Here is a 22317-nt window from a genome sequence, read left to right as displayed (position 1 = left end):
AAAAATTAGGTGGAATATATCAGACTACTGCCCACAGAACTACTTCACTATCCATCTTTCCAGTTCATCTGCAGGCTTCTTTCTCCTAAACTGAGCTTTTTAAAAATCTCAAATTCACAAATGGAGCAATTATTATTGCAGTTATGCTCATGTGAAAGAATTTGACTCAAGCTTTCTGGCAGCAAGTGACTAAGCAAAATACATGTATTTTACTAGTTATAAATTCAAAGCATTTTTAATATGTATATAAAGAACCATGAAAACTCTAGAAAACAACCATGTAGTGCCCTGCTTGGAAGACCTATAACAATCATTTTCCTGCAATGACTTAGACCAGCTGGAAATAAATAATACAGAACAAATAGAAGCCAATTCTAGCTGACAGTACTATAAACATGAATTCAAAATGTGAAAAAAATGCATTTCAGCTCTCTCATACTACACCTGTTCCATTGCATAGGATGAACTGAAGACACTACTACTGTTGCTTGAGCTCGTGGACGAATCTGCAGAGCTCCCTGATGGGGTACCACTTCCTGATGTCTTTACAGTAAGGGCTTGCTCATCAGAAAAGCCCAACTGGTGCAGTAGCTTTTGATCTTTATTCACTGTTAACTGAAATATAAATGTTTTTCTTAGTCTTAGCAAAACACACACATTTGGAATACGAGGCATTTTTACTAACTTACCAAACTGTCATTTGCAAATATCTGAATGTTGTCCACAGGAGAATTCAACAACTTTGCTATCTTCCACCGGACACTCCCTATGGTTTCATTGCTATGAGCCTGTAAAATAAAGTTAAGCCTGGTTCATTCAGGACCTGTGGTCTTACTATCAGCTCAACAGGTCAACTGTTCTTTGAATTACCACCCAAATCTCATCCAAGAGCATATCCCAGTTCTGGAATACGCTGTGCTCCACATCTAACTATCTTTTCTACTGAGATTTCACATTCCTAGGAGTATGTGGATTTTAATTATAACCCGCCATGAGAGGCGGGAAATAAATCGAACAAATAAATAAATAAAATAAACAAATTAATAAAAACACAGCAAAACTGTACAAGCATACCTCTACTGTAAAGGTATCTTTGGTAGATTCATATGTAATATTAAGTGTTAAAAGATGTCCATGAAAGGAGGCACCATGAGGTAGAATAGTTCGAGGAACAGAGTAAAGGTCCTATGGAAAGAATGTAGTAAAAAGGATAATTGGATTGTGTTAATTAACAAATTATAGGAAGAATTAAAACTTAAAATGGCTTTAAATATGCTAACAATTATGTTGGGGCAGAGACTACAAATCTTAATTTCTACAGCATTTTTAACAGGAGAGTGTTTTTAAAAATATATCTATTTTTATTTTGGCTTTGTATGGCAGGTTACTACCATTTGTCTTTTAAACTCAGGGAGCTGATTTATTTGAAGAGATACAATATGTATGACAGAATGAAACTTCAACCCAGCCATCCAGAAAAGTGTTGCTACCTGTAACTGTTGTTCATCAAGTATCTTCTGTGCAGGAACACATGGGGACTGTGCATGAGCAGGCCTGCCTCAGAGAAATTCTTCCCCAGTAAAGCCTCTAGAAGGCGCTGCATGCCAATTAATTTGTCACTCTTCCTGCAAAGTACGCACCCAGCGTCATCACCCTCAGTTCTCTGCACATAAAAGAGAAGTGCCCTTCTTACAACTAACCAAAGCAGGCGCCTTTCTGCATCAGAGCTCACCCCTGGAAAGAATACTGGCAATATGATTTCTTGGGACATGTGATATTGTGACGATATCCTGGGAATAAATGAGAAGCTAATTCGTAACACAACCCTCTCCAGAAAGGCCTTTAGGTAGGGTGGATCTATTCTCAGTGCTGCTAACCCACTGACTCTCCTAGTGGAAGTAATAGCCACTAGGAAACTAACTTTCATGGTCAGAAAATCCAAGGGACAAGTCACCAATGGCTCAAGTGGTTTACTCATTAACTGAGCCAGTAACAAGGACGGCGATGCTTGCGGTACAATAGGCTTTGCAGGTGGGCACATGTTACACAACCCCTTCAGTAACCTCTTAATGAGATGATGGGTGAATAAAGACTTGTCATTCACTTCAACATGGAATGCTGATATGGCAGCCAAATGAACCCTTAATGAGGAGAACTTAAACCTTCCTTCTTTGATGACAGAAGGTATTCAAATATTTGCAAGGAGGCAGTTACAGGACTCTGGCACTTAACCTTCGCCACTCACATTCATATGACTTTCTTGTACTAGACTTTCTAGAATTCAATAAGGCTTCCTTCAGTTCACTAGAAAAACTCAGATCTGTGTCCCACACCTCCATGCTGTTAATTTGAGTCTCTGTGGGTCGGGGTGAAATACTCCTACTAATGTCAGGAGATCTGGCTCCAGGGGAAGGTTCCACCACCTGCCCTGGGACATCTGCAGAAGGCTTGAAAACCAAACCTGATAGGCCAGAACGGTGCTATCAGGATCAACTCTGTTCCCTCCCTCCTGGCCTTTTCCAACATTCTGCCCATAAGGGGGAGAGGAGGGAATGCATAAAAAGAGTCCCCTCCCAACAAATCTGAAAGGCATTCCCCAAGCAAGACTTCTCCTCTGTCAAAGTGAGAGCAATAACTCCAGGTTCTGGCATTGTTCTGAGTAGCAAATAAGTCTACCTCCGGTGTTCCCCACACTGCAAAAATGTCTTGCAGGTATTTCAGTTCCCCTCTATCTTTCGAAGTAAATTTTTAGCAGATGTTACGAGTGGGAATGGAATTCTCTTCCCCCAGACAGAACAGAGTTTGTGTTCGTCAGTCTGAGGTATCTTCGTACCACACTTGGAGCACTTTTTGAACAAGGCTTTCTGAGTCACAACACTGAATAATGAAGACGAGGCATGAACTAGGAAAATGTTCTACTCCTACGGTGGTAAAAAAGGAACTGAGGGTGAGGGTGCTGTGGCACATGCTCTGTAGGAGGAGTTACAACTTAATTGGCAGTCCCCAATGTATGAACTGCACAAAAGATTGATGATGAATCAAAGCCATCCCTGATCACACAACTAGATTTATCTAAGTGCATGGTACCAGTGGTACCAATGTAACTTCTTTTTACCTCTATAGTGATGACATAGCGTTCTGCCAACAGCAGCAGTCTCTCAATTATTATCAGTTTTGTTGACCTGTAGATTGCAGACAAAAAATATGAGTGGCAAAGAGTTGAAGAAATTCTACTCCATTTGTTAGAGACCAGTTGCCCACATGATTCTGAAGGTAAATGGACTGAACATTCTACCATTGGGATAACCAACCCAGACTTTCTAAATTTAAGATAACCAAGGCATTTTTAAATTTATACTCTGTAACATTTTTACTGTCTGTTAGATGGTTTAGTTAAGGACCACTCGATCATTATAAACAATAAATATAATTAAAGCCATAACAAAGCAAACAGACCATGTAAAAAGGCTACCAGTTTGGCTACAAGAATGGAAGAAGGACAGTTAAAACAGATAAAAACAAGGTGAAATCTTGCCTAACACTGTGTAAAGGAAGTTTATAAGTGTCATTGTAAGATGGACTCTCTAGGACCCATTATGCACGGGGGTTTTAGCGCACATTCGGGGTGGAATGGCGGCGACTAAAATCACGGATAACGCACGGAGCCGGCTGCAACCGGCTGCAGCTTCGGTGCATGCCGCCGAAAAAGCCGCGTCAGTGAAACGCGGAAGAAAGCGCAGCTTCCGGGTGAGCGGGGCGCAACCAGAAGCGGCGCCCGGATCGGCGCGTGCATAATCGGTTACTCTGGGTTTTGCCGCCGTCGCGCCCCGCCCCGTGTATAACCAGTATGCGTCGCGTCTTCCCCCTCCGCGTTTTCCATGTGACCCGAAATCGCTGTTTCGGCGGCCGTGCATAATGGGCCTATCTGGTACAACTACAAACAATAAAGAGGGCAGATGGTATCACTAGCAGGACAGTTAAAAACAGAAAGAAGTAAAATGTTTCAATCCAAAAAAGATTCTTTTCAGGGGAAACCAATGGAAAACTGGAAATTTCTGGGGAGCACTGAAAAGAACAAACACATATACTGTAGAGATGTATATATAGTTTTCAGGATTATTTTCTTCACGTAACAACGAATAAGTAATACATTTAATTATAGTACATTTTAAAGTGTTCACTATTTTTATAAAGCTAACTAGCTTCAAAGCCCATTCATAAGAAGGGTCCTCCCTGTCAGTGTCCCAGCTGCTTTGCAGGCCGCTGGGAAGCACTGAGGGTGAGGGGTGGGGGAGAGGGAGCGCTTCCTGGGGGCCTGGCAAGCACACCTGGTACCTCTGCGAGGCCCTGGGTGTTCTTGCCAGGGCTTTGGGAAGCCTTCCCCACCCCACCCCGCGGCTGGATGGCTTCCCGGTGGCCTGGAAAGCACACCCAGGGCCTCTGCGAGGCCCTGGATGTGCTTTCCAGGCCTTTGGGAAGCTCCCCCTCTCCCTCTCCACCCCCACGGCCTCTCACCTGGGGCCTTGCAAGTGGAGCGGTGGAATCACAGATGTGCCTGGCTCTAACAGCCAGGCACGTCTGTGAGGCAAGTGGTGAGGGCTTGGTGAGGGAGGGCGGGAGCTGTAGGGGCAGGGCCAATCAGGGTGCAATGTACCCAGTGGTGAAGGGATATGGCTTATGGGCTATTAAACCCTTAATAAACTGAAAGAAAGAGAGAATGGTGGCATAGTCCATTTAAGGCAATCTAGAAATTCCATGAGTTTGTATACTCATCTGTATGTCAGGGCAATAGCTATAGCTTGCTAAACATTTCTGCTACTCACATGGTAGTGCAGTGCACTCTAGCTTAAACATAAGCTTACCTGTAGGGAGACTGAACAGATGTTGCCACAGTAGGCATGGCAGTTGCTGTTAACATTTTGGTAGCTCTGGTAACAGCATGGGTCAGGGTTGGGCCACCAAGAGCTGAACTGGCTGCCTAGAATAAATAAAAAGGATATGCTATTTTTATATAGATAGACAAGTTATTCTGCAGTCCGAATACACAACAAGCTGTATGGCTGTATCTAGACTTGAGATGTTGGTTTCATAAACATAGTCCCCAGTTACAAGAAACAGGCATAGTTTAATATCTAGCTAGCTTTTATAGATGGTCATCACATGAATATATTTCATTCAAGAAGGTGGCTTTTACATAACACAAGGTGAAAGCTTTGCAAGTTCACTCACAATTCTATTTGAAAAATACAAAAAATACAAAGAAAATTTTAAAGAAATATGTCTGCCTCTTACTTCTAATCTTGTGTAACAATCAGCAATAAATTTCTTGTGGAGCGATACAGAATCCTGAAAAGAATAACAGTAGATAGTATTATAAAACCTTTCTCAATTAACATCTCTAATCATACAAACTAATACATTTAAGCATGAGTGGGGTGAAGGAAAGACAATAAACTGATTGTTAACATTTTCCTACTTCATCTTTTTTTTTGGCATTGGTATCGCCGTCATTTTGCCTGCATCTATTCAGGGCTCTTACCTTTTTAAATCTAGGATTTAGATTAATGTAACTGTAGTTTATTATCAGTTGAATTGCTTCATTAGCTATTTCTTCATCAGGGGACTCCATTGCAATTTTCCAAATAAAATCCATTCCAATTAATTCCAGCTTTTCTACATGCTGCATAAAAAGAAGGGGGGAAGCATTACGAATGAATCAAATGATAAAATACATCATTAACAATGTTTGTTTTGAAGCTAGCTATTTCCTTTCCCTGACAATTACTAGTAGGCAGCTTTACTGTTGGGTCACCCCCTTCCTTCAAGTATTTTTATTTAAAATATTTACATTCCACATTTCTCTTCAGACCTAAGGCAAATTAACTAGGCATCAAGTTGCAAAAAACAAAACAAAACAAAAAACAAAGATTACCACAGAAAACATATGTAAGAACAGAACTGCAAAATATTTGCCCCAGCAATGATTTTAAATTCCACTAAAAGCCTTCAGAAAAAAGACATCACTTTCCAAAAGGAGGAAGAAGAAGAGTTGGTTCTTATATGCCGCTTTTCTCTACCTGAAGGAGGCTCAAAGCAGCTTATAGTCGCCTTCCCTTTCTTCTCCCCACAACAGACACCCTGTGAGGTGGGTGAGGCTGAGAGAGCCCTGATATTACTGCTCGGTCAGAACAGCTTTATCAGTGCTGTGACAAGCCCAAGGTCACCCAGCTGGCTGCATGTGGAGGAGTGCAGAACAGAAGTCCGTACTCCTAACCACTACACCAAACTGGCTCTCTGAAGCTGTGGTCAAGTTTTGCCTAGCTATTCTTTCCTAAGACCAAACTAACTGATAAAACCAAATGGGCAAAAAGATTCCCCACTTGTCACCGTGTATTTTGCTGATAAGAAGCAGGATTTCTGGTAAATTCTTCAATCATTTAAATTATAATAGTTTAAAAAACACCCAAAACCCCCATCTTAAAAACTGTTTTGTATAGCAAATCCAAAAACATAACGGTGGCTGTAAGTCATATTAACAGATCACTTTAATTAGCAGCTGCGAAATTCCTTTTAAAAATTTCATTTAGATCTCACCCTTGTTTGAATGCACATTTTTTCCTTAAGACTCTTTGACAACAATCTAGAGTTATCCAGTGAATGATATGATTTGCCTAAGTTACTCTCCCCAAATATTTTATTATCCACCATATCTCAATGGCTCATGGTGAATTATTTTTTATTATTATTTTAAAATAGTTTTAGAATAATAAAGCTTAAGATAATTTTACTTTTATACAAAAAAATACAAGCACTAAGTTGAAGAAGTGAATACATGCAAATTTAATGGTTGGAATGGTATGGACAAAAATTGGTGCAAACTTCCACACCCATATAGTCTTCGAAGAATTTCATTTACTTAGACCAGAGGTGGCCAAACCCTATCTCCAGATGACCATGGACTAAAATTACCATGAGCCCTTGTCAGCGCACGGCTCATGGTAACTGTAATCCATGGACATTTGGAGGGCCACAGTTTGGCCACTAGGAGATCCAGCATCCACCTCCACCATTACTACTGTAGCCCAAATTAGTTTATCAAATGCACTTGTCAGCTGAGCTATGAACTGCAAGCTGGAGCAAAGGAAAACTGCTTACCAGTTGGGTTCCTTGTCGTTTCAGTCGGTGATCACAGAGGTTCACGTTTTCAAAAAAGGTCTTAAACAAACCAAAACCTGTTTTAAAAATTACAATTTTAAAGGAAATCTGCTATTTTAATTTAACATAAAACATCAAAATATGGTTTACAAAACAAATGCTTTCAGGTCAATGGAAAATGGGAACTCATCAGCCTCTGAAGTAGGTTGTATTAGGAAAATGTGACAGTTCTATTTCAAAATATTTGACAAATATATAGTTTTTCTTTGCAAACTGTGGGGGAACAAAAATGCTTACATACCATTCATAGTGATTTCATAGGATTCCAGTTTAAGAATTTTCTCTTTAAAAAGCTGCTGCTGCACATCACTCTCAAGATCATGCTGCCCTTTTGTAAACCATTCAAAACACATCTGTGAATGAAGTATGGGACTTGGTTCACATTCTGTAGTTTTACATAAAGCTTTTCACTATACTAAAATAACTGGTGTCTTCTAGATTTGTTCAACATATTTTTACCCCACCGTGCCCCCAAAAGTTCAGAATCATGTACATGGTTCTCATCCCTCATTTTGTTCTCACCATTATAAATATATCAGAGCAACCATCAGAGTTGAGGGAATTATTTATACCACAATGTTCACAGCAGCAACTGTTGAACATAAGTGGCTCTAATTTGAAACAACTTTACTCGCACAATATTTTTTTTTTTACTAATAAGTCCAGATTTCAGCCTTTGAAAACTTCTACACAGAATTAACTTAAGATGCTTAACCATGGCTGATGTAACGCTGAGTGAATCCAGACCCAGGAAGCCGTATTATTGTGTTAATTCAGAATACATTTTAAGTTGCATTATTAAAAGTACATAGGTTCTACATTAGTATAAAGACAACAGTACTTCACTCAAAACGTACATGGGAAATTTATTCCCCACTGTATTTGCAAGGATCTCACCTCTCGATCTAATTCACAAACATCCTGGCCAGTCACAAGACATTCCCAGATTTCCCGAGCACGATTCCATCCCAAGTAGAGGGTGGCCTCTTGAAGGAAAAATGCTAAAAATTTCAAGTGTGCTTCTAAGTACTGAAAAGAGAATGGAAGAAATTGTGTTTAATAGTTTCTCAAGAAGAGCTTTAAAATTTATAAAATAAGTTTCTATCTGTGACTTGGGTTAACACCATCTGAGTTAACACCATTGGTGATTTCTGTGGCTGGGAGGTACTTTCATGGCCAGAGCACAACTTCCTTGCCCTCCCCCTGCCACTGCAGTCCAAAATGGCATCTGAAATGTTGCTTCTAGGGAACAGGTGACTCCTAGGAGCAGCACAAGTGGGGCATCAGAAATTTGCTAAAAGGAAGCATGATTGGCAGAAAAGCCTCTATGAAATTCAAGTCATTATGCAGAGTTTGCCTGTCCTGATTTTAATAGCACACTACTTACCTCCCGATATGTATATCGTCCATCTACTAATATTACTCCAGTCAGGCCCCCAGGACCTGCCACTGATGCAGCCAATCGGTGACATGCTATTAAACTTCCTGTCACCAATTTCACTATCTCGAAATTTTTCTTCAGATCTTGAATAATGCTCTTGGCAAAAATGGAAAAGATGTATCAAATGGAGAAATGCAATTTAGGAGTTCAATGTCTGCCTAACAGTATCCCTTCTTTATCTCCTGTACATATAGCCAATGAGGGCCTAATATTGTTCTCTTCTGCTGTCTTCATTCTCCCATTCGCAATAGTCTCACTAGACTTCTATCACAAAGTTCCAAGTCCTTTAAATAAAAATTTGATACTTCCACTTCAGTTAATATAGTTACTAAACTTAAAGGCAAATAATTTAAAAATGACAGAAAGTTGACATTAAAAATAGATTTTCTCATTTCATTTGAAGACCATCATTCTCACTAACATATAACCCATGCGGCATCCCCCGCTTCTACTTTGACTCCCACATACCCCTCTACAGGCCTTACAAGTGTGCCACAACAATGTTCTTACCTTATCTTGTTTTTGGTAGGTTTGCTTAATAAAGGAACGTGTGATTTCATGGAGCTGACGTAAAGCTGGTACAACCCATACAAATTGAGGATTATTATGCTGGGATGACTATTAAGACAAGTAAAAACTAGTCAAACATATATCTTCATTAAAGAAATAAGAAGAAAACTTAGGAGACAGCATTCTTATCAGTAGATTTCAGCCAAAAGAATAATCAGTTTCAAGGGGGGGGGGAGGTAAAAATGATGGTCTCAATTATCAGTATTACACTGTGATTACTGGTGATAGTTCTCTGTACACCACCCATACGAATTGGGTCTTCTCACTTCATTTTCTTTTCCCTTTTCAATTTATTTCCCCCCCCTTTCTGCTGGGAAGATGAACTAAACCAGAGGAATGCAATGGAAATGGGCATGAAAAATTCTGTGCCATTTCTAATTTTTTTAAAGGCGGATTAAAGGCAGTATTTGTTCTATTCATTTGGAGTTGTCATATGGTATAATTTAACTCTCAAATACTTTGGCCACCTCATGAGAAGGAAGGACTCCCTGGAGAAGAGCCTAATGCTGGGAGTGATTGAGGGCAAAAGAAGAAGGGGACGACAGAGAATGAGGTGGCTGGATGGAGTCACTGAAACAGTCGGTGGGAACTTAAATGGATTCTGGGGAATGGTAGAGGACAGGAAGGCCTGGAGGATCATTGTCCATGGGGTCGTGATGGATCGGACACGATTTCGCACCTAACAACAACATAATTTTACTCAGAGCTGAGAGGAAAAGGATTTAACTCATTTCCACCCTGTGTTGGAAGTTGCCCTTCTCCTGGGCTACTATTGAAAAAACAGTGTGTACATATGAACTCTATCTGAATTAGTGCCATTTGGATTAATTTCTTGCCTATATTGTCTTGAAAGAAATTCCTACCGTTTTTATAATTAACCACATGTATTGGGGGGGGGGGGGGGAAGAGACAACGACAGGTATCTATAATGAATTTTTCATCCTACTGGGAGAACAGCTAAATGGGACTCTACTTCTGTTAGAAAACAGAAAAAACTCTCCCACACGTCATGGCCCATGACCAAAATCTCTTCCACACATATATAATATCCTATCCCAAGCTGCATTTAAACATCACAAAACAGTCTGAGGGATCCATGATCAAATAATTATTATTGCGTTGTAAACATTTATTATTTGAGGAAAAAATACATATTCTAAAGATAAACCAACCCTTTTAATATCTTCTATGCACTTGATGATGTAGCTTCTTTTAATTGCCTCTTTCACTGCATATGCATCACTAAGGATCGTCAAATGTTCCTCCAAGGCCTGTTGAATCAAACTGCTAGGTAATGTTGGAAGATGAGCCAAGTCCCATAGAACTTCAAGAACCTACAAAGACATATACATACATAAAGACTCAATTACCATCATACACTGAAGAAACTAGCATCTATGTCCTCTTGACAATTGAATATATTACTCATGCCTTTCCAGTGGTCGCCTCTACACGTGCTTCCCGGCCAATGCGTCCTATTAAGCTCAAAAGCTTCTGTCTCACTCTGTCACTCTCAGATTCCCAACTCTACAGAGAAAAACACCAGAAAAATGATAAAACAATCATTAAAATACTTTAGTTTGCCTGTTATAGCAATTTTAAATTAGCATCACTGAAAGCAGAGTGCAGATTTGTACAAAGACATTAGAAATAATTTATTTAAAGATTTTTTATCCCACCATTTCCCAAATGTATAGTAAGATTTCAATCCATCAGTAACATTCATATCTAATTCTGAAATCCTGAAGTAAAGACAATTCTAGGACCTTACTTAAGTTTATGACATGAAATCCTGACATACTTAAAAGTACAGTTCAAACAAGTGGCTGGAAAAATGCATAGTCTAATGTGAATTGAAACTCTTAGCTATTCAGAGCCTTGGCAACAAATATGAATTAAAACCTTAATATATAAATTGATAGTCAAGTACAATTGCCAACAATCTTTTATCAAAATACACTTCCAATTTGATAGAATCACCACTAAACTAAGGTGGGTTTGGTTTCTGGTACTTGATCCTAAACTTGAAAATGGACTGGGTTTCAAAAATGCTTTTCAGTTTTTAAAAATTGTAGTTACAGATTTAGTCCAGTGCAAGCCTCACCTTCTGAATAAGGACAAAGAGATGATTGAGTTGGTCTGAACTGAATTTCACAGCAGCTGCTGCAATAATTGTATGGATGTTCTCTATTACAGTTGATGATTGTCCTGACTTTTGAAAGAGAAATAGAAAGAAGACTTGAGAACTATGTTTCTCGACACAAAGAACATAGAGATATAGATTTACATTAAACACAAAGGGTTGAATCTATTCCACTTACTGGCAGAGCTTTCCTCCAGTGGGAAAGGCATGTCAGTGGAAGAGAGTCATAGGATACAACTCAGCAGGGGCTTTTCTACATGGGAGTAAGCACTACTTAAAACACTAGGAGTTACTTTTCAACACACACACACAAACACACACACCCTCCAAATATCCCCCGTAGAGGTACAGGCCTTCTTATACCAGAGCAGAAACAGGTAAAATGTAAGAAAACCATATCCTGACAAAGTGGATTGTTAAAATATCACTAATCAGCTCTACTGTTCTACTTTTTAATATTCTCATTCAGAAATTCTTTCATTTTCAACTTTTATATAACTTGGAGCTAGGGGGAACAAATATAAATACAGAAGCTTGAATATGTATTACAATTGGACTACCACTGGATAAATCTTGAAACGTGAATTGCTCAAGTGGAGAAAGAAGTAGTTATTCTCAGAGCCTTACAATACTCTGCAGAAAAATCTCAGGCAACATCAGAGTTTAGCTGTCTCATTTACCATCTTTCAAGAATGCTGAATTGACTTGTTCTAGTTCAAGGTAAGTCACTGGCATGACTTCAATCAGCTCATTAGATCAGGAATTGAATATGAATCCAAAATTTTAGCATCACGTGAATACAAAGACACAATTTATAAGATATGTCTTGCCAACTAATCAACCATTTTCTTGGTGTTTCCCATTAAGAGAGAATTGTGAAGTGACCCTGTTTGTGTAAAAGTAGTATGCACATCATTTGTTTCCAATAAGATCTGACATTACCATACAAAGTTCTAAAGAGATTAAGGCATTTCTTTAAAAAAATATTCCTGCTTTGAAACATCCTGTGTACATTAATCTAACGACATCTTGGATCACCAAAGTCACCTGTTTCAATATTGAAGAGGGTCTAGAAAAGAACACTGGATTTCAACCTTGGGATCAAGGAGCCAGTTTTAACATTTGCTTGGAACTATGGCTAGAATCTCAGTAAATTATACTCAAATCATAAGCTTGGCCTGTATTTTCAGTGCAGAGAGCAAAAATGTAGCCATGTACAGTAGTATTTTGGTTGAGCCTCACCAATAAAATGGAGTCTTCTGCTTAGAGACTTTATTTTTAAATCAACCAACACAAATTCTAATAAGTCTACCATGAAATAACCTATGAACCATGATCAACTGAGTTGTCACAGCAGGGACCAAACCTACAGTTAGGTGGAATGTTTTATATTTTTGTGTCATCAAAGCAAATGCAGGAACATTACATTTAGCCAGTGTAAAACGCACAATACTATCTTGGAACAATTAATATTGATAACTTGCATATTGATATGGGATGACTGGAGCTAAAGTGAAGAGAATAGAATACACTCTGTAGGCTTTATCTAATGTTTTTTGAAAATCAATATCCTTCCTATGGTCACTGAAAGCTAAAGTGGCTTTACTTACCCCTGTGGACTTTTTTTTAAGGATGGAAAAGACCCATTTGCTAGGTTAAGCCAAGCAGGCAGAGGTGGCAGTGCTGCTGCAGCAGACAGGGACAAGGACCCCCACTCCGCATATTAACCCAGTGGACTGAAGTCATAATACTGCAGCCTGTCAGGCAGAGAAGTAGGAACTGTGCCCTTTCCCCCAACTCTTGAAGCTTCTCCCACCTGTACTTTTATGACTACACTGACTCATGGAAATTGTGCTCTTCCTTTTCTCCAGCCGGGAAAGACTGAATTTTTATAAATGCATCAGAAAATTATGCTTTCCCAAACAATGCTATCATAAAAAATTAAAGTGAGAAACAAAATATTGCACATTTTCACCTGAATTCTCCAAATTTTAGACAGTTCATCTAATGACAGCTTGCTGCCCAACAGCTCAATTATTCCCTTTATACGATCACAATATTGTGCCTGATCTATATTGCCTAGAAGAAACAGAAAACATAGTAAGCCTAGAGTCATGTCCTGATCTGGCAGTAGCACCCAAACATTTTTTTTAAATGCAGATCCAGCAAAATAAAAACCATTTCTTTTTTTCAAGCTGTCATTCTTAATTTCACCACAGTTTATTTGACCTTTCAGTTTCCAACTGCTCTCCCTTGCATCTTGCTCTTTTTTCCCTACCGACTGGTGTGGCCTTATTTTCTTCCAGGTGCAGAATGTAATAACCAGCAAACAATCAGTATGAGAAAATTCACTTGCAAGCTTGTCAATAGCTGCATAGAAGGTTCTCCAATATGCAATCAATTTTGTTTATTAAAATATTTGTATTCTACGTTTTCTCACAGAAGCTTTCAAATAACAATTAAAAATACCACAGTTTAAAATATACAAAACAAAATTGGAGCTAGTATGGTCTAGTGAGTAAAATGTCAGAGAAAGATCTGGGAGATAAAAGTTCAAATTTCCACTCTGCCAAAAACAGACTGTGGTCCAGTCACACACACTCAGCCTAACCTACCTCACAGGGTTCTTCTGAAAGTAAGATGGAGGAGGGGAGAATGGTGTAAGCCACTTTGGATGCCCGTTGTGGAGAAAGGCAGGATACAAATCAAGTAAATAAATAAATGCCTTAAAGATGTTTAATTGTACAAAATTCGTGTTCTTCCCAAAAAATTCCGGATTTAGAATGGCAGGCAATGAGCTGAATCCCAATGAAATCAGTAGATGCAAAAAGTTTCCAAATAATCTGCCACAGTCCACTCATAGATTTATGGTAGGCTGTCAAACAATGCTCACGACGCAAAGATTAACAGAATAGAAATGGAATAGTTCTATGACATCAAAGGAACTCAATGAAAACTTCTGTTAAGAGTACCTACTTCAAACATTCAGAGAAAGTACAAAATGGAACTATTTATCCATATGCTTACCTTCCAATGCAATTGACAAGACAGAGTTTTCTACTAGCCAGTTCAATAATCTATCTGTATCTATTGCATTCTTCACTGATTTGGATACAGTACTGTCTTCAATAAGCTTTGTTACCTAACAACAAAGGCAAACACTGTGCTTATATAACAGCTAGCAACATAAAAAGAGAAATAATCAATTATACAAAGTGAAGAATTCAATACACACATTGAAACTTAAGCAAAGTCTGAAAGAGTTACTACCAGCAGAACCTGCAAGAGTGTAAGCAACTCCCCCCTCCAAGCAAAATAAAAAACAAACAGAAACAGTGCAGCCAACATTAAACATGTCCAGTTTTCCATTGCATGGAAAAACAATTTTCTATAGCAGCAAATGTATAATGGAAAGTGTATCACAGTCCAGCCCTTGGTGGAATCTTTTAAACCATTAGATTACAGTAGGGATCATCTTTAAAAACTCACTAATGTCAGATTGAATCCTATTAACTGCGATCTTCTTGTGACACTCCAAAGAAGAGGTGCTGGATGCAGGGGAAAACTTAGGGACAAAATGCCAGTGAGAATTGGGCAAAATTATCCCATCTCGCTGTTCCTCCAGCAGCTCTACTGATACATTAGTATAGCTTGCACTACCCCTACACTCTTTCCTGGTAGTATTGCCCAGAGCATAGCAGGTGAAGAACTTGTAGCACGCCCCACCCAGTGCTACTGAGGAAAGGTCACACAGGTGGCTATCACTGTAGGCAGTGAGATGAACTGTGAGTGGGCAAGGGAAGGATGTACAGGCAGGTGGGAGACAGGGGCACTTGCATGGACATGGCTGGGGCAAGAAGGGAAATGTGAGCAGGGGAGAAGGGAGAGGAAGGGGCCCAGAGCACTCTCTGCCCATGTTCCCTTAAAACCTGGAACCAGCCCCGATGGAGAACCCAGTCATCTACTGCATATCAATTAAAAACCAGTTTATTTTAAATATCTGGCTTAATTAACTTACTTCTTTGAGTGAATTCATTTTTGCACTGAAGTGTGGTGATTTCAACATACGCAATAAAATGTCTAACCGCAGATCATCAACTACTGTTACTAAGTCAGGTTGGAAACGCATACAAAGGAGCTTGATGGCAGATAAGAGTTCAGGGATACTGACAAGCCTCTGTAAAATATATCAATTAGGAATGCTTGGAAAAATGTTTCACGTTAAATATGCATTCTGATGACAGGGAAGCCACCATATAATATCATCTTTAAGATGCCCCCACAAAATGTACAGATGATATGACTACACATTGTTCTGGAAAAAGTTACATGTCTTTCACAGTAAGTATGAACAGCATTGACAATGATTTACTTAAGTATTTATTTATGACGGCTTAAAGGAACATGCAATATTGTATACCCACTGCAGAGGACAAGCAATGGTGGACAAGATGCTGGGAGCTCCCTTCTTTTTTTTCTCTGTAAACAACAGTCACACAGGGGCCCAATTTGCATTGTGACAGTGGTGGTTCTTTTGTTTATCCAACCTAAACTGGCCCTGCAAAGCTGCCACTGACTCCACTGAGGCAAAGGTAGAGCCAACAGAGCTTTCATACATTTACGCTAATTGGCAGCTTTTGCAGGACTATCACGGATTCCCCACTCCAAAGAGGGAGGGAGGGAGAGAGAGAGAGAAGGAAGGAAAAGAGATAAAAACCTTTCCTCCTGCGATTCCAAAATCAGGTTGCTACACAAATAGTATGGGTTCCAAACTTAGTAGGGGGTTCCGACATCACTGTCTAGCTTCACCCAATGCCAACGTATGTGGACAGGTATAGTGACAAATACAAGACATTAGAAGTCTAGCAATCAATTCTTGGGATGGCTTAAGCAATAAATATTTTTATCTTGTGAAGGAAGAAGGCAAATAAAGAATGGATAAAAAATAAATTGAAACAATGAACTACAGACACTGCATTGATCACATTAACAGAAAAATCTTCTAATATTAAGCACTAACCTACTATGAGAACAAGTACTACACTATAAATTATTTCAGAGAGTAGGGTGTGGTAAAATGATACAGAAGATGAAATCACAAAAGCATACTTAAATTCTTGGTTGCATTTATTCAATCAAGTTTTACCTTGTCTTTCAGGTCCTTTTCTTCTACATTCTGTACATATTTAATCATGTTATGTATTACTGGATCCAGCATTGGCTGTGAAGTGAGAAAACATTAATTCAATATGCTATAGATAAAACAGAATTCATCTTTAAACGCCCGCGGCGCCGCGGACTAAATAAAATCGTAAGAGGTGGTGGGGATGATTTAGGGCGGGACCCGTCCGGGATAAAAACTCGGAGGGGTCCAATCAGGAGCCGCGGAGCAGCTCCTGATGGGGCTCCTCCGAGTGTCACTCAAGGGCCAAGTGGCCAATTGGGAGGCGCGCATAGCGCGCCTCCCTATTGGCCACTTGGCCCACCCTGGACTGGCCGCTCAGAACCACCATTTCCCCACTTGCCGCCGAGCTGGACGCGTCTCCAGCAGGACCAGCGCGTCCTCCTGTCGCCAGCGGCCCGCCTACGGCCCCCAGCAGCCCACCTTGCCGCCGTCCTAACCGGCTTCTTCTCGCCCGCCGACACACTCGGCTGCCGCCCACCCGCTGCCGCTTTCCCCTGCCCCAGTGGCCTTGATGCCAGCCGCGCCGCCACCCGAGGCCTGGGAGCCGCCTGGCAGCCTTGCTCCCTTCGGCAGGGGAGGAATCGCCCCCAGAAGCCGCCGCCGCCCGAGCCCCGGGAGCCCCCCGGCAGCCCCCCGGCAGCCTCGCTCCCTTCACCAGGGCGGGAATCGCACCCAGAAGCTGCCGCCGCCGCCCGTGGCCCGGGAGCCGCCCGCCAGCCTTGCTCCCTTCGCCAGGGCAGGAATCGCGCCCAGAAGTCACCGCCGCCGCCGCCGCCCGAGGCCCAGGAGCTGCCCGGCCCAGGAGCTGCCCGCGGGGAGAAGGCCAACCAGTACGACGCCCTCAAACGACTCATCACCGACCTGGAGCAGCAGCAGCTCGACGCCCGGTGAGTGAGCTGGGGCCAGCAGCGCTCTGCGCGGCTGCCAGGGGCTCCCTGCGGGGAAAGGCTAGCGCCCATTGTATTTAGGCATACAATGGGCTTTGCCTCTAGTAAGACGTTTAAAACTATGGACTGCTTCTCTTTTTCACAAAAAAGGAACAAACCACCAGAAACTTGTGGCAGATCCAAAGAGTCAGACATAAATTTTCCTAACCGATTGAACTACATACACTACTCCCCCACCCCCAAACTGTTATTTAACGTCAGGGGACCTTGCATAATCAACATAATTCGAAAGCAAAAGCCAATAATTCCCTCTTTTCACTAGCAGAAATGTTATCCACTTGTGCACAGGGATGTCTGGATCACAGCCTAATGTTCCATTACCAAAGGCAAGCTACATATAATTTTAAACAGATGTACACCATCTTGTGATGAGCACATCTGAAATAAGGAACTAACACATGACATAATATTTGTAATTATAAAAATTAGGTCATAATATTATGCAGCTTTACTTGAAATTATATCCACACAAACCAACTGGCGCTCTTCTTGTTAGCATAATCTTTAATGTGAACAACACTCATACAAAACAATACACAGTTTAAAATAAGCCTTGTTAAAACAAGATTCAAAACTGTGACAGCATTTATATGTTCTTAAGGAATCTAAGAGACAGAATTGTTCATTACCTGTACTACTGAGGAATTGAGATACTCTGCACAAACCCCCAATGGCTGAACCAGTGAAGAAACTGCCTGCAGCAGAAAAAGAAAGAGGAGGCATTTAAAGAGCACACAAGGTACACATTAGGCAGCTGCCTCAAGAAAATTGGTCAATCTGTCCTGTGACATGCAAGAAACATACAGAATTAGAAAAATGGCATCTTCTAAAATTGGTCTCAAGGTCATGGCCAGACAGCAGGTGTAACTCACAAAGTGAAGTTAGTGAAGGAGCTTTTTTACACTGTCAATTGAGAGTTACATTTACAATTTAAAGCAATACTACATTTAGAAAACATACTATTTTATCCAGCACCTGTGAGTCAGAACAGGAATACAATTTCAACACCAACTATAGACGTGCTGGACTACAAGAAGTCCTTGCAAGAGGGTACTAACACAGAGAAAGTTAACAAAAAAATTAACTTACCCCAAGTTCAATATCTTCTGAATGCAGCTTAGACTGAATTGCCAAAAATCCACCCAACTCTGCAAACTGAACAAGCAAGCAGAATGAGAATAGGAAAAGGTATTTAAATACTTTACAACAAGCAAAACATTATTTCCTAAATGTATATAGCCTGATACCTCTGAAAAAGGCAGGATGAATACATACATATTTGGGTCATATACAGTGCAGTCCTAAACATGCATTCTCAGAAGTAAATCCCACTAAGAATTACTCCTTAGTAAGTGTGTTTAGGATTGCAGCCGCAGTCCATCAATGGAAAATCCAGCACAAAGGCATGCTGAGCCTAGTAATTTAATCAGAACATTACAAAAAAGGAGAGCTAACTGATACACAAGAAGCAGAAAGGTGTGTGCACATAGATTTTGGAACCTCCACACAGGATTCTATACAACCATAAGAATAGAGATGAGGATGACTTAACTCTAGCCAGAAAAATCCTTCATGTACAATGTTGCTTAGACCATGCAGCAGATTTCACTAGCCTCCTATTGCTTTATGTATACAACACCAACTCCTAATTTTATTTCTTTAAAGTATTTAAAACCTGTTTTAGGAGTCATAGGCCAGTTTTCAGCCTTGCTGCAGCCTTACCCCTTGAGTTTGGGCCCTTATTCTCTTTTACATTCCTATATATGACCTATTCCAATCTCCTTGACTACCCAAGGATTGTCTGTGCTTATCCCCCATGTATACTATGCTATTAAATGTCCTTCAAGAAAACTCTGAATTTTTTTGGCAGAAATTTTGACTACTTAACCCTTATACCCAACTGTCACCAAATCCTAACTTAACATATTAAGTTAGGATTTGGTGACAGTTGGGTATAAGGGTTAAGTAGTCAAAATTTCTGCCAAAAAAAAATTCAGAGTTTTCTTGAAGGACATTTAATAGCATAGTATACATGGGGGATAAGCACAGACAATCCTTGGGTAGTCCTTTGGTAATATCCTTGGGTAACATCCCCCCCCTCCGGCTTTAGCAACTTAACCTTGGAAGCTTTTTGAAGCCAGAGGCAGGTCTATTTTTCAAACTATGTGAAGTGCCATGTATAGTAACAGCTCAATACGAGTAAAATAGTTTTACACATACTTACCCTGTTCACTAAGTCCACTAGCCAACCATGTGGTTCCTAGACAATTGAGAGGTTAACAAATTAATAAACTTTTCATAAGATAATGTGCAATACTGATAATTTAACCAGACAAATGTCATTAAGGAATCTATGTTGCTTCATGCACAGTCTCCTCAAATAAAAAGCTGAGTGTCTGCAGAGTTATCAGATGTTCTCATTAACACCACAGACTTACTATCAATTAAAGCATGTTATGGCTACGTAAGAGGTTAAGATTGCTGACTCAGGAGCAGTTACAATTAAAACCCATCTTGCAGAGGAGACAGAGGCAGCAACAAGAGCAGAGGAGGAACCAAAACAAAATCAGAAAGAGAGCGAGAGAGAGAAAGAGAAAAGGAAAGTGTTGGTCATCAGTGACTCTGCTGAGGGACAGGGAATGCCTGACCCCCTAACCTGAGAAATGTGTTGTTCGCCAGGGGCAAAGATTAAAGGTATTTTGGATTGGCTGCTGAAAATGATCATACCTATGGATCACTACCCATTTGTGATGGTCCACATGGGAACGAATGACATGATCATGAACACAACTGCACTTATTAAGGCTGACTATGAAGATCTTGGGATGCAGCTGAAATGAATGGGGGCACAAATATGATTGAGTTGGCATTTCAGAGACTTGGTGGAATGATTCCTATGACTGGAATGCAGTAGTGGATGGATGAGTTGTTACAAAATAACAGAAAAAGTCAGAGAGCAGGTAGAGTGGTGCTGTATGTGATGAGAGGGCTTGCCTGTCAAGAAACAATAGAGGAGGAGAGTGACACCAAAAGCCATTAGATACCTAAAGGTTCAATTCAGATATAATGCAAAGTCATGATTAGTGCTAATCATAGCACAGAGACCAACATCTGACTTTCAAATATACAACAGGCAAACTATATCTTAGAACTGCTTGTTGACTTCCTCTCAGCTTCATAAGTACATTCCTGTTTCCATGACACTGCAGCTTTGGAGGGGGAATATTTATCATCACTATGATTTTATCTTACAGACTTCTCACACAATCAAAGTTGGTACAAACTATGCCTTTTAATTATGGTTTGCGTGCTGAATGCAAACCAGTTCTTGTCAATCTGGATAACATGCAAAATCATAATTAAACTCTCTTGTCTGAATCAAACTGAAACTGAAATCATTACACCAAATCCAGGTGAGATATACATATTATACAGTCACTTAAAAGCAACATAATTTACTTAATTCACTTAAAAGCAACATAATTCACAATAAAAGATTGTATAAACCTTCTGGAAAGTAGAAATCGGAGAGACCGCATACATATTTCCTTCACCAAATACTTCTGCCCAGTTTCTTTGGCACACTTTCATTCGATTTTTGAAATGATACTCATTGTCAGGATTAAGGGCCTGGAGCAAATAAGGAAAAAAAAAACAGAATTCACATTTTGGGAACACACAATTCTGGATAACTGATAGTTTATTGTTTTCCCAGCAAGGTAAAAAAAGAAAAATTAATGGAATTTAATAATGAACTAAATATAAGAAGAGTTTTGGGCAAGAAATACCAGGCCAGTGGTATTGTATTCTAGGATCCTGTTTCACATGGCACATGGCAGCTAACTGGTTACCCTGGAAGGGCAATAACAAGGCCAGAGCATTCCAATGCTGCCTCATAGCACTGGTATTCATAGCCTTACAGCCTCTAAATATGCAGGTTTTCTTTAGTTACCATGGCTAGTAGCTGCTGATGGCCCTATCTCCAATATTTTTTTTAATCCATGAATTTTAAAAATTCATTTATGCTCATGATCATCACTTCATTCATTGGCAATGAATTCCACTCATAATGGAATGTATTTTTTAGTATTTCAAAACTTGAATATATTGAATAACATTCATGACAAAATAGTTTAAAGACTTATAATAATAATGGTTGTGACTACTGTTTGTCAAGTCATTTATCGTGCCAAACGATAATTAATACACATATCTAAGATGACTCATTATCTTCAACCACTTTCTTGCCCAAAACTACCACAGGGATATAAGTTAAGCAATTACTATACCATAGTAAGTACAGCTAGGAGGCCAACAGGAATAGGGTCTTGCTTTATTCTCTCAGCAGCCAGATCTACCAGTAGCATCAACATGTTGTAGATTCCTTCATGAATTTCAGTACCCCATTTATGAACAGCACTTGATGTCAATAGCTGTGTAAAAATGACAAGGATATACAGAGAAAAGATAAGGCTTCAGGCACTGAACTATTTTTAGAACTTGTATTAAGCAACTTTAACATTCAAGCCTAAAACATATTAAGAGCAGCCAGGTAACTTCTAGCATTTCCTCCTCTTTTAAAAAGGTGTTTGTTTTTTAGCCATAGAATGTTCAGAGAAACCAAATCTTTAATAATTTCCAAGGGAGATGGGAGACAGTGTTCCAGAAAAGAACATCTGCACACTGGATTTCACTATTCCATCATCTGAAAATTTGTCCTACTATCTAGTCAGTGCCTTAATTATTTTTGTCTTTCTCCTATTCCAATAAATGATCACTGCTTTCAAGAAGGCATAACAAAATGCCTACAATATGA

At 39.9% G+C, this 22317-nt stretch overlaps 1 protein-coding gene across 3 annotated transcripts in view; it reads right to left on the bottom strand.

Moving 5' to 3' along the window:
- USP24 (ubiquitin specific peptidase 24) overlaps positions 1–22317 on the bottom strand; it is a 95744-nt gene that overhangs the window by 49847 nt on the left and 23580 nt on the right. For all 3 annotated transcript variants that reach the window (XM_077333607.1, XM_077333606.1, XM_077333605.1), the window contains exons 4-27: positions 21791–21934; positions 21009–21131; positions 19726–19761; positions 18591–18656; positions 18131–18196; positions 16516–16590; positions 15388–15546; positions 14397–14511; positions 13345–13448; positions 11331–11438; positions 10658–10753; positions 10399–10560; positions 9167–9274; positions 8603–8752; positions 8113–8244; positions 7457–7568; positions 7156–7232; positions 5540–5680; positions 5293–5346; positions 4863–4978; positions 3116–3182; positions 1075–1185; positions 690–788; positions 445–615 (exon numbers count right to left, since the gene is read on the bottom strand). In XM_077333607.1, the coding sequence (XP_077189722.1) occupies positions 445–615; positions 690–788; positions 1075–1185; positions 3116–3182; positions 4863–4978; positions 5293–5346; positions 5540–5680; positions 7156–7232; positions 7457–7568; positions 8113–8244; positions 8603–8752; positions 9167–9274; positions 10399–10560; positions 10658–10753; positions 11331–11438; positions 13345–13448; positions 14397–14511; positions 15388–15546; positions 16516–16590; positions 18131–18196; positions 18591–18656; positions 19726–19761; positions 21009–21131; positions 21791–21934 (2592 nt within the window). The remainder of the gene's footprint in view (positions 1–444; positions 616–689; positions 789–1074; positions 1186–3115; positions 3183–4862; positions 4979–5292; positions 5347–5539; positions 5681–7155; positions 7233–7456; positions 7569–8112; positions 8245–8602; positions 8753–9166; positions 9275–10398; positions 10561–10657; positions 10754–11330; positions 11439–13344; positions 13449–14396; positions 14512–15387; positions 15547–16515; positions 16591–18130; positions 18197–18590; positions 18657–19725; positions 19762–21008; positions 21132–21790; positions 21935–22317) is intronic.

This window comes from Paroedura picta, chromosome 4, assembly GCF_049243985.1.
Source record: "Paroedura picta isolate Pp20150507F chromosome 4, Ppicta_v3.0, whole genome shotgun sequence".
In the NCBI taxonomy this organism is placed as follows: domain Eukaryota; kingdom Metazoa; phylum Chordata; class Lepidosauria; order Squamata; family Gekkonidae; genus Paroedura; species Paroedura picta.
This window is presented reverse-complemented; position numbering and strand designations above follow the sequence as displayed.